The following is a 14,466-nucleotide window of genomic DNA, read 5'->3' as shown; positions in this document are numbered from 1 at the left end:
ACACAATATTTAAACATAACTGCATCTGTGAGATAAGTCAAGAGATTTTCACTTCAAATTTAATTTTAATGTCTCTATCAGTCTGATGTTGATCTTTTATAATGATGTTTATCTTTTCAAATCAAACATATAGTTACCTGGGATAAGGATTACATTTAACTATAACAGATTTTATATATAAAATTTTATATATAATTTTTTTTTTATTTTTGATTATTATTTTTCTGCAGTGTACCCATCAGTGGAACCAGGCTGGTTAAAAGCAACTTATGAAGGCAAAACAGGACTAGTTCCAGAGAATTATGTTGTCTTCCTCTAGTAATCTTTAGTGGACAGCAGTATCTTCATGGTATCCATGGTAACAAATAATAAGCACTATGATTTTATCTGACACAGATGTGGGGATCAGCCCGTTAGCAGAGAGTGGTAGATTTTCTTCAAATTCTGCAAGGGCAAATTAGGTAGCTCCCTATAAATAGAACAGGATATAATGAAATAGTTAACAGTTTTTTGTACTGCAGATGGTACTCTGTTTCAATAACTTCCATTGTTTGTAACGCAAGCATGTTGCATACTTCTTTTATGGATAAGGAACATTTGAGCAATAAAATCAGAAAATTAGCTGCAGAACATGTCAGACCTGAGATATTGCTCAATCAGCGTGAAATTCACAAGCAATGCACTCTGCCAATTCTTACAATTATATTGTTTTACATGTAAAAAATTATATATTTGTTCATAAAGCAAGATATATTTCTATGATCTGTCTTCTGCATTAGAAAACTTGATTCTGAGACTGGTCCCAGTCATTTCATGGAAGAAGTTAATCTGCCATAAAAGAAGAGTTTTGAATCTCTTATTATGCAACGAGAGCACAATATACAGATGCAGTAATGTATGTAATTTATATAACTGATAAGCAAATTAGATTGTACACTGATTAAGCAGTAGGTGCTCTTTCAAAATGTGACTTTTTAAAATCAACATTTAATTCAAATATTGTACAGATTTATCTTATTTCCTCCTTGCTTTCATCAGTTTGTTTTATCAATATAATTAATATTAATAATAAATTATATTTCTAGCATCCATCTTCCCTAAGACATTCTCGGCTTGTCTCAAAAACACAGCCATACCAAACAAAGAAGTACTGAAAGTAAAATGATGGGGAAATGTGTGAGGTTAGCAACAAAGAATGAAAATAAATCTAAAACCTGAAAGAAAACATAGCAGAGTCCCACAATGCCATTAAGACACCCAAATTGTTTTTCAGATTTTCCACTGCATACAAGACAAATGACCTATGAAGTGTCTAATTTTATAAGCTATGATTTCTAACGGCTCCTTTTAGATGTAAAAAGGATCTGACATTAGATAATCTTTTTTGTTTAGTTTGAAATACAGTTTCCTCAGAATTTCACTGAATTATTAGACAACAATTCCAAAACATGATGATAAAACTGCTTGGTATAGATATTTCCAAATAACCATTAATTACTTCAGCTGAAACTAAAAGGCAGTCATTTTCTAACGGCTGACATTAAATTTTGTGTGAGTTTTCCCATCAAAGTACAATGGTTTGTATTAATAAAAGGCTGTAATAAACAGTGAGGGCACTGGCACTTTATCACAGAATAACAATCCTTTACAAAGAGAACAAGGAACAGAAATCAGAAAAGCAAGAGAGTAAACAGTAAGCAAAGCATATGTCCAAGGCAGACATGCTGCTTGCTGAAAGAACAACCATAGAGTCAAGTCCTGAAGGCCTTATTGGCAAAACTCCCCTTGAATTTGGACATCCCCAATTAGTTAATCAACAGAGCTGCTAACTTGGTGAATCCATTCTGGGGAGTCAGTAAACCGTGACCTCAAAAACCTATGTTGATGTCAACAGAATCACACATGTGCTTAAGCCACTGGCTCAATCAGGGCATAGCTCTTTATTGAACTGCTCCAGGAAAACTGCAGTAGCTTCATGTCCAGTCAGCATGTACTATTCAAAGCAAAATCATTTCAGCGCTACATTAACACATTAGCAGCTGAGCTCATTGCTGTTAGTGCTACAGGAAGAACTGCCTCTCATACAGACTCTCCAACATGTTAGCTCTTTCTCCAGTAACCGTATTAAATATTACAGGTGAGCAGGGCAAGGTAATTCCATTGTGCCAAAGATTTAGATATTTCTAAATTAGGTTTTGTTCCGCTTCCGAATGAAAGCCTCACATTTTGAAGTTTTCTGCAAATTGGCATGGTGCCTCGGCTCCAGGGCACTCTGCCTGGTGGCCTGCCCTGGAGCTGCAGACCCTGGAAACCCAGGGGTCCCCAACTCTGAGACAGCACGCCTGGCAGGATGTTCTGGATCCACAGCCCTTGGAAGCCCAGGGTTCACAGCAGCTCACCAGGCAGGTTTCCTCAGCCTTTTGTTGAAATAAAACTATCTCCATGCAACATTTTGATTTTGACAAACAACAAAACGTTTTTCTCAGCGTTTTTTCCAACAGCTCCATTAAGTATATTAACCCTTTATTTACCAAAATAGCGGGTGCTGCTTTCTTAATGGGTTAAATAGGAGCTTTTCCCAGGGCTTAAAACCTTACCAAGCTAGTAAACACTGCCAAATTTTCTGACGCTTTCCCTGGAAGTCTTAGTAGGCTATCTATAGCCAATATACGCAGTCTTTCAAAAGTAGTGTATCTCTAACAGCTTCTGTACCTGCTTCCTGGACAACACAGTGGGAGTTGCTTACAGTGAGTCATTTCTTGACAGTAATTTTATTCTTGAAATTCAGGTTCGTGGCAAATGGAGCTCAGCATGGGGGGTGAGGGGCTCTTGGAATCCTTTGCATGACACAGATGGAAGCTTCCCACCAGCTTCAAGCAGGCGAGTAGGGGGCAGGTTGGAACCAGGCACTGGAGGCCAGACCATGGGATCGATGACTACAGTAATTCAGTGACCCACAATAATTTGGACTGTTCATTCTACTTCGCTATCAAGAGTTTCATTCTCACCCAGTTCACTATCAGCAAGTGATAAGTGTCATTAAGAGTGTTTCCTTGGTAGGTTGTTGTGAAGGATAATTCCAAAGCTGGCCCTGTTGGACAGTAGAGGCAAATATCCTGCTGACGTATCTGTGTTCAGCACTGAAATAAAGTACGAAGAAGGCTCCTCAGCAGGTCAAAGCTTGTAGCTTTTAAGTCAGGCAAAATTCATGTTGACTTCAGTGGACACTTCCCCTGAGTCAGAGCTCTGAGACTTCCCTATGTAATTAACCTCTGAAATTTCAACTTATCTTATATCATGCTGTGTAACATACTGTTGGCTGCCTACGCTTTGACTGTGCTTGTAGGCTCCATCCTATGGTGGTGGGATAACCAGGGGGTTGTGTCTTCTTACCATTCCAGGGAGAGGTGATATCTGTGCTCCTGGGGTTTGTTAGTGGAAAGGGAGGTAGGACCCTGCTCAGGAGACTAGGACAGCCAGTGACCCTAGCATGGAGGGGAGGGATAGCTCAGTGGTTTGAGGAGTGGCCTGCTAAACCCAGGGTTGTGAGTTCAATCCTTGAGGGGGCCATTTTAGAGAACTGGGGTAAAAATCTGTCTGGGGATTGGTCCTGCTTTGAGCAGAGGGTTGGACTAGATGACCTCCTGAGATCCCTTCCAACCCTGGTATTCTATGACATGCTGTCTGGCCTCTGTACAAGGGCACAATGAGTGGGGGCAAAATGCTTGTTTGAGCTATCTTTCCCCCATAATCTGGCCCTTTTTGTGCATCTCCTCTTGAATCCCATGGAGATGATCAATTCCTTACAGCCCTTTGGAGAAAGTTATCAGTTGTGGAACTTTGACAGGGAGAGAGGAAGATCTATTTTTCCCCTTTTAGCCCAATGTACTATGTGAGCCTTCATCTCTTCCTCAGTAGTGTATAGTAAATAGACATGGGGTACCTAGGAATCTGTGAATCAGCCTCTCTGCATCCTGCATATCATTTTAAATGTGCGGTCAGTTTCTTTGCTGTGTTGGTGGTGCACACATAGCCCCAGGCTTTGCAAAAAGGTGTTCATCAGTAGCAACAGCAGCAAAACTGGAACTGAAGAGACATGAGGAAGCAGTGTGCCTAGAGAGACAGGAATGGAGGAGAGCGTTGAGCCTGAGCTTCTTTGGTAGTGGTGCTCCTACTTCTTCCCGAAACAGAGGAGCAGAAAACTGCTCAAGGTGTTTTAGGGCTTGGGTTTTTTAATTATTTTTATTATTATTTTTTCCTTTTTGTTTCAAGGATTTTTTTTAAACACAGTATTTGAAGACTGTTCTATCAGGAAATTGGTTAATTAAAAAAAATTGATTATGTCCCTGTATTATTGTTTAAGAACAGCCCTGGATTCACTCTGCAAGCACAAGAAGTGTGTGGTAGATCTGTATTACCCTGGCAATAACGATGTAGCAATCTAGTCAAGGCAACCACTGTTTGCAAAGTTGTAAAACTCACATTTGATAGCATATTCTGACTGATGTTAATGTCATGTGAAAAACATGTCCGTTTATACAGTTTATATAATTAACTGTGTGTTTTAATTGTTAAGTCATTTGGTACTTATTGCAGTCTAACATACTGACTCAAATTAATCAGCTGAAAGATTGTTATATTGTATGATAAATATGTATGGTATGTTAGTATCTTATATCCAAGGTGTTTTAATAATTTGATCAGAATGAAAAATGATTTTTCAGTATCATTTCTACAAGTTCAGTGTTAAAAGATTCTTGCCACATTTTGGAATTTTGAATACTATGTGAGATGGCTTTTAAATTAAACTATAGTTTTGTGTCCTGAGAAATTTTTCCATTCTCCCTAGTGCTGTTTTAATGTAACTAACCTACAAGTATATTGTTGAACTATTTCTGGAGAAGATGATGCACAGAATTGCTCACCAGACCTCATTCCTGACAGTAATAAGTAACTTACCAATCTTATTACATTTCCCCTTGATACTCTCTATTCGTTGTCTGTAATTGGAATTGGGTTCCCCCCCTTTAGGAAGGGAACCTTAGCAAGGGTGAAAGTAAAATTTAAGCTGTGCAGAGCAGAGTAATTACAACAGCAAAAAAGCATTATAACACAGCAGTAATTTGTATACTTGTGCACTGGGCCCTGTTTTATATTCTACTTACTAATATTGCATCAGAATAAATAGTGAGATCAAAAAAAGTACATTAGTCTGAATGTTTCCTGTTAGACCACCAAATCATGCACTTCTTGGGTAAGTGACAAGAAGATGACTCTCCTAATCAAAGGCCATATCATATAATCATAAGGCAACTCCTCAGCTGGTGTATATTGTCATAGTTCAATGACATCAAAGATGGAGCTCTGACAATTTACATCAGCTGAGGATCTGCCCCTCGGTATTTAAAAGGAACTGCCCATTGAAATCAGTAGGTATTCTGCCAAAAAGTGGAGGATGTGATATGGCCCAATATTATCGTTAAAGTTTCTAAAATTTGTTTTCTCTAGTAAAGGATCCCCCATAAATCACCCCACCCACCAGGGATTAAACACAGTGCATTGTCATTTTCCTCCAGATCACACAGCCCTGGTGACTGCTGCTGTAATACCCCTTCAGGCATTGCCCACACAAAACTGAGAGTGTTGACCAAGCTATTAAGCAGGATAATCAAAATAGGTTGGGTCCTCCTTATCCAGGCAGCTGTTGCTGTGATTTTGCCTTCCAGCCCTTGAAGGTAAGAACATAGTATTTGTTCTCCTGTATGTGGCAGCATTTCATAGATTATTTGACTGTCTTTGTTGTTTGAAATGGTGCTTTCCTCCTTGGATACATTATTTGAAAGATCTTCTGTATCTGCGCTTCCTGCAAAGCTTGTGTTGGGAATCAGCGTTAATCTTCTGGCACTGGTGGTCAGGATTTCCGAATGCTCAGTGAGTTTGGATGGCAACAAATATAAGGTTGTTTAGGCAGATCATACATTTGTGATTTCAATTCTGAATGATATTTATGATTATTTTGGCGGTACTAGAGTTTATAGAAGTCTTATATATTATACTGTATTTTAATACCAGGAATTTATATGCAATCAATAACATGAGAAAATAAAATATATTTTAAAGGTTACTACTAGTAAATTATCATATTGAACTTTTGATTTGTTTTGTAGTGTGGTTTCAGTAATTATCTGCACTCTGTACATATATACATGTAAATAACTGGCATGTTATTCATAAACTGACTTGCTACAGTATCTGTGCTGTACTTTACACTTTATTTCATGAATTTAAGAAATATTTTTAAAAATAAAAAGCCTGACTACACTTTTTTTTCGCTATTATTTTTACATTTGAATTCCCATTCAGCCCATTATTTTATTCAATTTATTATTCCTATTCATCCCTATTAATTATAGGCAGGTAGGTGTTTGGTGACATAGTATAGGCTGAAGTTCCTGTAGATGAGCAAGGTGCTGTAACTACTTTGGGGCTCACACTCCTCAAAATCTCCACAAGGATATTTGGTTTTGATGCCATCTTTGCACTGACTAAGATCACTGGGAATTTGGAGTGTGAATTGATGGTGGTAATAGCCCCTAAATTAACACCTTTTCTCTTGCCTGCCCAACAGTGGAGAGGCATTAGCAGGGGAGAGTGAATGTAGGTGGAAGAAAAACAGTAGAAATGGGGACTGAGTTGAGGTTGAGGAAAGAAGAGCAGAGAGAATCTGTGCTCTGATGAACCGCTGGTACTGATCTCAGCAGAATTACTCCTGATTTATACCAGTGTAACTGAGAGGAGAATTGGGCTCCAATGTCTCATCTCTGTGAAAAGACACTTTGATAAAATACCAAAACAGGTATTTATAATGAAAACTAGTGAAGTTGCTACTATCAGGTCCCTCTTCAAATCCCAGAAATGAAGGATTCTCCCACAATGAGAAGTAAATTAAGCAAGTGATTGTATATCATGAAGTACATCACAAATATGTGTTGCAAGGAGATTCTCCAAATCCCTTTGTCAGGGCTGTTGGCGTGCTCACGAGGGATATTTTCTAGACAATATTACCACAGAGCAGGAGCTGGTGGGTATGGCAGATGATATAACATAATGTGTGAGTTAACCATGTTACTAGGATCTCACAAAAAGGCACTATCCAATGTAAAATAAGTGGGGAAGGTAAACTGAAGTTCAGGACCCTTGTTAGGTCTCATTTGGTCACATTGGTCACAAAGACCTCAGAGGAGAGCAACAAAAATATTGCAAAGTTTAGATAAGATCCGAGAATTGGACATGGTGAGTCTAGAGTACAAATGATTGAGATGTTACAAAACTGCATGAGATGATACAATTCTCAGCTGTAGAAAACAAAGATGTAATAGATCAAAACTCTGTGGAGAAATAGGTTAAGAAGACATGGACAATAGGATGATAATATGTAGGCAAAAAAAGTTGTAATCATTTGAGATACTGCAGGTTAGACTAGATTCCTGTCAGTGAAGGATGATTTGCAGTAAAACCAATCCTGCCAGAGGATAGTCTATTAGGCTATGTTTACACAGCACTGCAGTGGCTACCCTTTTCCAGTTGGCTCGCAGGGCTTGGGCTGTGGGGCTGTTTTATTGCAGTGTAGAGGTCCAGGCTCAGGCAGGTTCCTCTTGGACCCTCCCATCTCATAGGGTCCTACAGCCTGGGCTCCAGCCTAAGCTCAGAAGTTGACGCAGCAATTAAACAGCCTCATAGCCTGAGCCCCAAAAGCCCGAGTCTGCTGGCATGGGCCAGTCACAAGTTTTTACCTGCAGTGTAGACATGCCCTTAGAGCCCCTTTGTAACCAAAATGAGATTCTTACACAATCCTTCAGTCCTTTCACATACTGTGGATCCAGCATACAGTAAAGGCAGATCCCATATCTTTTTTCTGCATACCAAACTAAACATGAACTTCAAGAAATAAATCACAAAGTCAAATAAATGCACACCCAATATAGAAATCAGCAGGGCACAGCTTACATAAATCTTCAGTCTTTGTTTACTTCTAAAGCTACAAGAAGTGCCTGTCTCATCCTGTAATGATTTAATTGAAAACACAGTCAGCTGAAGTTTCATTTTCCTAACCGTACTCCTTTACAAGGAGTTAGTCTGTCTGTCTTTGCAACAGGGAAATACTGTGGGGTTTTTTGTTTTGTTTTTTTTTTTACCTTCAGCACCTTTTGTTTGACAGAATTAAAGAACAGAAGAGATTGGTTGGCTGAAGATATATATTTATATTTGCATCTGAAAAACACTGTAATAAATCAGAAAACTTATCCAAGAAATCAAGTCAAATGCATTTGTTCTGTACGTTTGGCAGGCTTCTGCTCTGCTACATAATAGCCATGAATTACTCTCTTCAGAGGCGCCAACTTTCTGCTGTGCCTGGGGGTGCTTGGCCGCTGCTGTGCCCCATTCCCCACCCCTTTCCCACCTCTTCCTGCCCCCACTCTGCCTCTTCTTGACTCATTCTTCCCCCTCCCCCAAGTGCACCCTTGCTCCTCGCCCTCCCCCCCAGCACCTCTTGCATGCCGCAGAACAGCTGATCTGTGGTGAGCAGGTGGTACTGGGGGGTGGGGGCAGTGCTGATCGGCAGGGCTGCAGCACCCACCATTTTTTTCACGTGGATACTCCAGCCCCAGAGCACCCATGGAATCAGCACCTATGACTCTTTTGCAATTGGTGGCAGCACGTCCCATTTTCAGTGATAAAATGACAATTAGAACTGTGCAGCAACCAGAATTTCTCTCCCTTGGAAAATTTTGTATTTCTGAAGAAAAATTTTGCTCTGAATTGGAACAAACAGTTGGCAGTGTGAAGTTTTGCACAGCAGGGACATTTTAAACAAAATTTTTTGAAAATTTCCATCCCAGCTACCAGGCTGCCTGGTCGCTTGCCCAGCAAGCAGCCTGGAAGCCCAGGTTCCACAGCAGCCCACCAGGCAGGCTCCTGAGAAGCCAGGGAACTCCAGGAGCCAAGCTCCACAGCTGCTGAGGAGCCAGGTAAGTGGGCAGGAGAACTGATAGGAAACCAGATATGTTGGTCTGTCCCTGCTTGCCTGGTTTCTGACTAAAGTTTCAATGGAAATGACACAGTCTTGTGGAACTTGTCAATTCCATTGAATCAGCATTTTCCAACGAGGATAGTGATTCTATTAGTTTGCTCTACTAGAGTCAGAGATCTGAAAAACCTCAATGAACTAACCCACTCAACCCCCCATGAGAGGAAGTACTATCCCCATTTAACAGATGAGGGAGCAGGAGGTCCATCTATGCTAAGGAATGCATTTACAGCCACACAAGTATAACTAGCTTTTTGAGCTTGGACCTTAATGCTCTTGATTATCATTCCCTACAGTGATCAGGGCTGTTTGCATACCCACACCAGTGCAGTATGTGTCTTAGTCCTCTTCCAGCAGCTATATATTACATAATGGTTTATAAGTCTGCTATTGCCGTTGGGCTAATGCAGCTGGTCCTTTAATTAGAGGCTTATGCTTTTAGCTCCAGAAGGTCTGGGTTCAGTCCTCAAAGTTGACCCCAACAGAAGGGTCATTAGATTTTGATCTGGGGTTTTGTTCGAGTCCAGCTCGAGCAACGTACATTGAGCCTTTCTCACTTGCCTCAGTAAAAGCAGCAAAGAGTCCTGTGGCACCTTATAGACTAACAGACATATTGGAGCATGAGCTTTCGTGGGTGAATAGCCACTTTGTCAGCTGCATCCAACAAACTGGGTATTCATCCATGAAAGCTCATGCTCCAATACGTCTGTTAGTCTATAAGGTGACATAGGACTCTGCTGCTTTTACAGATCCAGACTAACACGGCTACCCCTCTGTCACTTGCCTCTGTGATGGCAACCCTCATGAAGAACTACTTCCCAGACGAGCATACAAAGGAAAATCTTATTCCTGTCCTAGGAAACCCGGACAAAATGGATGTGTGCACTTCATAAGTCTCCAAGGGGCTTTTTATAAGCTATTATAGGTGGGGCTGGTGGCACCATCTATTATTAAGGATGTCCAACGCTTTGTATCACAAGACTCTGTTTTCAGTTGCTTATAACTTGCAAAGTTTAATGAGGATAAAGTTTTCCATGATGAATGCTGGTCTCGGGCTGATATTTTTATGGAAAGTTTCAGCCAGAACAGTTTAGCCATTTTGAAAAACAAAGCAAGGGGAAAATAGGTTGTTTTGTCATGTTAAAAAAAATCTAGCAATGTTTGCTTTTAGTCTAGCATGTTAATACTTTGGTGCAAGAACTTGAAATTTGTTGGGGGAGAGGGGCAGAGAGAGCCCTTCATGTCAGAGATGTGCCTTTTGCCATTCTGGTGAACATTCATCAAAGTTTGGCCAAGTTATAAGCCTTTGAAAAAAAATCTCATTTGGCACATGCTCAGTACAGACTTACTGAAGCTTAACAGCTACAATCTCCAAAAATCCTGTCTGCACTAGAAGTGGAGCAAGCAGGACTTGCCCTGCAATTGCTGCTGCAGTCTGAGTGAGATTCACTGCCAGACCTAAGAGCAGGGACACTGTCTTTCCTGGGTTCCCACTGCTCACCATCCTGGGGCCACAGAATGTGAAGAAAAAGAAGACACCTGAATGGAACATGGAACCTAGGCCAGGTTGGGGTGGGTAGAGTGGATTGGAATAATGGGCCTGGAGGTCAGGAGACTGGAACAGGAGACTGATAGGGATGGTGGAAAGAAACTGGGAGTGAGGATTGGGGGTAGGGTGAAGTGGGAGACTGGGACTGTCTGAGCAAGGAGACAAAGCCAGGGAGACTAGGAGTGGTTAGACAAAGAGACTGGGAACCTGTGAGGGGTGGTGAGACAGATCTGACAAGGAGCCAAGGTGTGAGAAGAAAACTAGGACTAGCCAGGCAAGTCGAGGGAGAAGAGAGAGCAAATGGACACTGGAGTTGGGGAGAGAGAGAGTGGACAAGGAATTAGGGGCATGGGGACTTGACTGGGGAGCCCAGAGAGTGAGATTATAACTGGCTGGGGAAGGAGACTGGGTGTGGTGTCAAAAACCTAAGGAGTAGAGAGGAGAACTGGCTAGGCATGTAGGATGGGACATGGGGCTGGGTGTGGGGAAGGCCAGGATTGGGACAAAGACAGGTTGGAAGAAAAGTTGCAAAAGAGATTAGGCTTGTGGGAACCAGACAGAAAGAGCCTGAATACTCCCCTCCAGAGCCTGGAATGTTGTCAAATTCAACAGGTTTTTTTTTTAATGCCTTTTGCTTCAGAAATGTTCCATTGTGGCTAAAAAGTTATAAAATGCTCTGCGTACAAACACTGGCAATGTATAACTGTTATTCTGATACATAAGGCTCAACGTTGTAGCCCCAAGTAGTCTAGATTTCTTGCAAAAGTGGTTCAAAGAAAGGTGAGACACTCCAGTGAGAAAAATCACCAGAAGGCCTGTGGTTTTGAAGTCTTATTTTTTGAGCCATCTTTCATGAAGCTGCCATGAAATATTCACATAGTGCTCAAAGTTTATAAATTATGTTTTGCTTTTTGGCATGTCATATTTTTACCAAATAAAGGTTTTACTCTCACGTTAAAACTGAAATTTGTTGTGCAACTTTAACTATGGGGAGCCCTTCACCATAATTTAAACTCCCTCCCTAGGACAAGGCTACCGTCTGTGATTTCTCACCTCAGCAACGTGAAGAAAAAATGACACCAGGCATTGGGCGTATGCCTATATTGCAGAGAGCCAGGACACTTTGCATCAAGCTGCCTTGCCAATGTCCAAGCTGTATCCAGGTCAGAAATTGCCAATCCCTACCCCCTGTTGCGGGGGTATGGGTTGAATTGGCACTCTTCTTCCATCCAGCAGGCTGCTCAAACACTTGTCCACGGGTACCCTGGTAATGGCCAATCAGCCTCCAACACATCTCCAGCTCCCCCTTTGGTTCCAGCACCCTGCAATGCCCAACACCAACCTACAGGTGCTGGTGGAATCAGGACCCTCAGGCAATTTCATGGATCTGAAGTTTGCCCAAGCAGACAGTGTCCCCACCCAGAGGAAGCAGTCCCCCAAGCTACTGAAGTCCATAGTGAAAGAATCACTCCTTTCATCAGTAGCGGTCAGACAGCTCCCTTAGAGGTAATAAAGTAACAATGCTACAAAGCCACAGAGAAGACCTCCAGTTAGGGCTAATTCATGCACTGCATTCACTGGTTGTCCTTGGAATCCCCTGTCTTATTCCCTATGACCCATACATCTGCTGGCAGTCAGGACCAATACACTTTGACTCCCTGTCTTGCCAACAATCCTGTTTCCTGAGAGCCTATCCAGGACCAGCAACCCTTTTCAACTTACTCAGTCCTCCAAAGAATTCAGATACATGAAGAGAGAATCTAAAGCTAACTGCTTCAACACACTACGACCTCTTTAACAGCTCTAGGGATTCTTGATAGATATCAATGCTATGCTGACATGTTCAACAAAAAGAAAGCTGACATCCTACTGCCCCATCACAGCTACAAATGCCATATTGATCTCCAGCTGGGATCAGAGGTTCCCTTGAGGCACATTTACTCCCTCTATGAACCTGAACTACAGGCATTCCAGTGCTATCTCAAGGTAAACCTGTTCATTTACTCTTCGACATCTTCATGGTGAAGAAAGACTGCTCCTTCCAGTCGTGTGTGGACTACCAATCTCTGAACAAGATTACAATCTGAAACTGGTATCCCTTACTGATTATTAATGAGCCTATTTGAAAGACTCTGCTCTTGCCAGGGTCTTCACAAAGTTGGACCTCTGTGGAGCTTATAACCTGGTGAGGATTCGAGAAGGCAATGAATGGAAGACCTCCTTCCATACCAGATGTGGCCACTTTGAGTATTTGGTCATGCTGTTTGTGTTGTACAATGCCCTGGTGAGGTTCCACCATGTCATAAATGACATATATAGGGACACACTAGACCAGAGTGTCATTGTTTACCTGGACAACATCCTCATTGTCTCCAAAAGTCAGCACCTCTGCAATCATCACAAGTGAACAATCTTAGAGAGAGAGAGAGAGAGAGAGAGACACTCTTCTGGAACTACCTCTTTGCAAAGCTAGAGAAATGTGAGTTTGATAAAGACAAGTGAAAATCTTGAGATAGCTTCTCATCTGAGGGACTCACTGTGGACCTGCACAATTTCTGACTGGGCCTCACCCAAAGATGTATGTGGGATGCAACAATTCCTGGGGTTCACCAAATTCTAGAGATAATTTAATAAAGGATTCTGTAGCCTGGTTACATCAATGACACTACTGCAAAAGGACGGTTGATTTGCCTGGTCTACAAAGGCTCAGGCAAATCAACCCTACTAAAGAAGGCATTCACCTCAGCACCCATCTTGATTCACCCAGATCCTACTAAACCATTTATGATCAATGCTGACGCCTCAAACTTTCCCAGAAGTGCAGTAGTATCTCAGTGTGCAGGTTCTTTCCCAGAAGTGCAGTAGTATCTCAGTGTGCAGCTTCACCCCTGTGCTCTTTGTGGAAGCTAACTCCAGTGGAAAAAATTACAGTATTTGAGACAAGGAGTTACTGACTATCAAGATGGCTTTGGAGGAGTGGTGCCACCTCCTAAAAGAAATCTAGTTACTGGTCCAAGTCGTTATGGGCTACAAGAAACTGGAGTATGTTTGAACTGCTAGGTGCCTTAAACAATGTCAGATCCACTGGTCTCTCTTTTTCTCTTGACTTTGTTGTAACATCACATGGGGACAAGAAACAGGAAGGTAGATGCCCTATCCCAGAAAGCAAGTATCTTGAACCTGGTGAAGAGCTCTCTGCCACGGTACTCAAGTGCTCATCTCAACTTTGTCAATAGGATGATCAACAGCAGTTTGACAGCCTCCGTCCACTCCCTGTTCCACCAACAACCTGTTCGCAACCCAGATCCACCTGACCCTGAATGATTCCGCTGCCTGATTTGATTGATTTCTAACTGTAGAATGGCTTCCTCTATCACAAAGATTGTATTTATATTCTGGAGGGACAACCTTGACTTCAAGTATTGAAACTATACTATGATTAGTAGTATAATCTTGTGGGCCATTTTGGCCAATTCAACACCTGGAATCTGGTCTTGAGGAGCTTCTGGTGACCAGACCCACAAGCTTACATCAAGAATTATATAAGGTCCTGTGACCACATTCCTGTACCAAGAACCCATGATCAAGACCCCTATGTCTCCTCCGGCTTCTGCCCATGCATCTAGAGCTTCGATCTGTTATATCAATGGACTTTGATTGGAAGATGAACTAGGGACCCCAGTCCGATACAATGCCCAGCAGTAACTCGTGGTAGCAGAAGACATTGTCCAGGAAGAACTGAGCCATCTCCCTTAAGGTAGGAACAGTATGGCATGGGATGAAGTGCACAGTCTTTGATAGGAGGTCAACAACAAACAAGATTACCAAG

General features: G+C 41.7%; 1 protein-coding gene across 1 annotated transcript in view; it reads left to right on the top strand.

The window, feature by feature from the left end:
- Positions 1–3,512, top strand: part of ARHGAP42 (Rho GTPase activating protein 42) — a 216,456-nt gene extending 212,944 nt beyond the window's left edge. The window contains 1 exon segment of the mRNA XM_032788432.2: positions 231–3,512. Within this exon segment, the coding sequence (XP_032644323.1) occupies positions 231–319 (89 nt within the window). The 3' untranslated portion in view covers positions 320–3,512.
- Positions 3,513–14,466: the final 10,954 nt, after the last annotated feature.

The sequence above is a fragment of the Chelonoidis abingdonii genome, chromosome 1, assembly GCF_003597395.2.
Source record: "Chelonoidis abingdonii isolate Lonesome George chromosome 1, CheloAbing_2.0, whole genome shotgun sequence".
NCBI classification, from domain to species: Eukaryota; Metazoa; Chordata; order Testudines; family Testudinidae; genus Chelonoidis; species Chelonoidis abingdonii.
The sequence above is the reverse complement of the archived record's forward strand: the minus strand, read 5'-3'. Positions and strand labels throughout refer to the sequence as shown.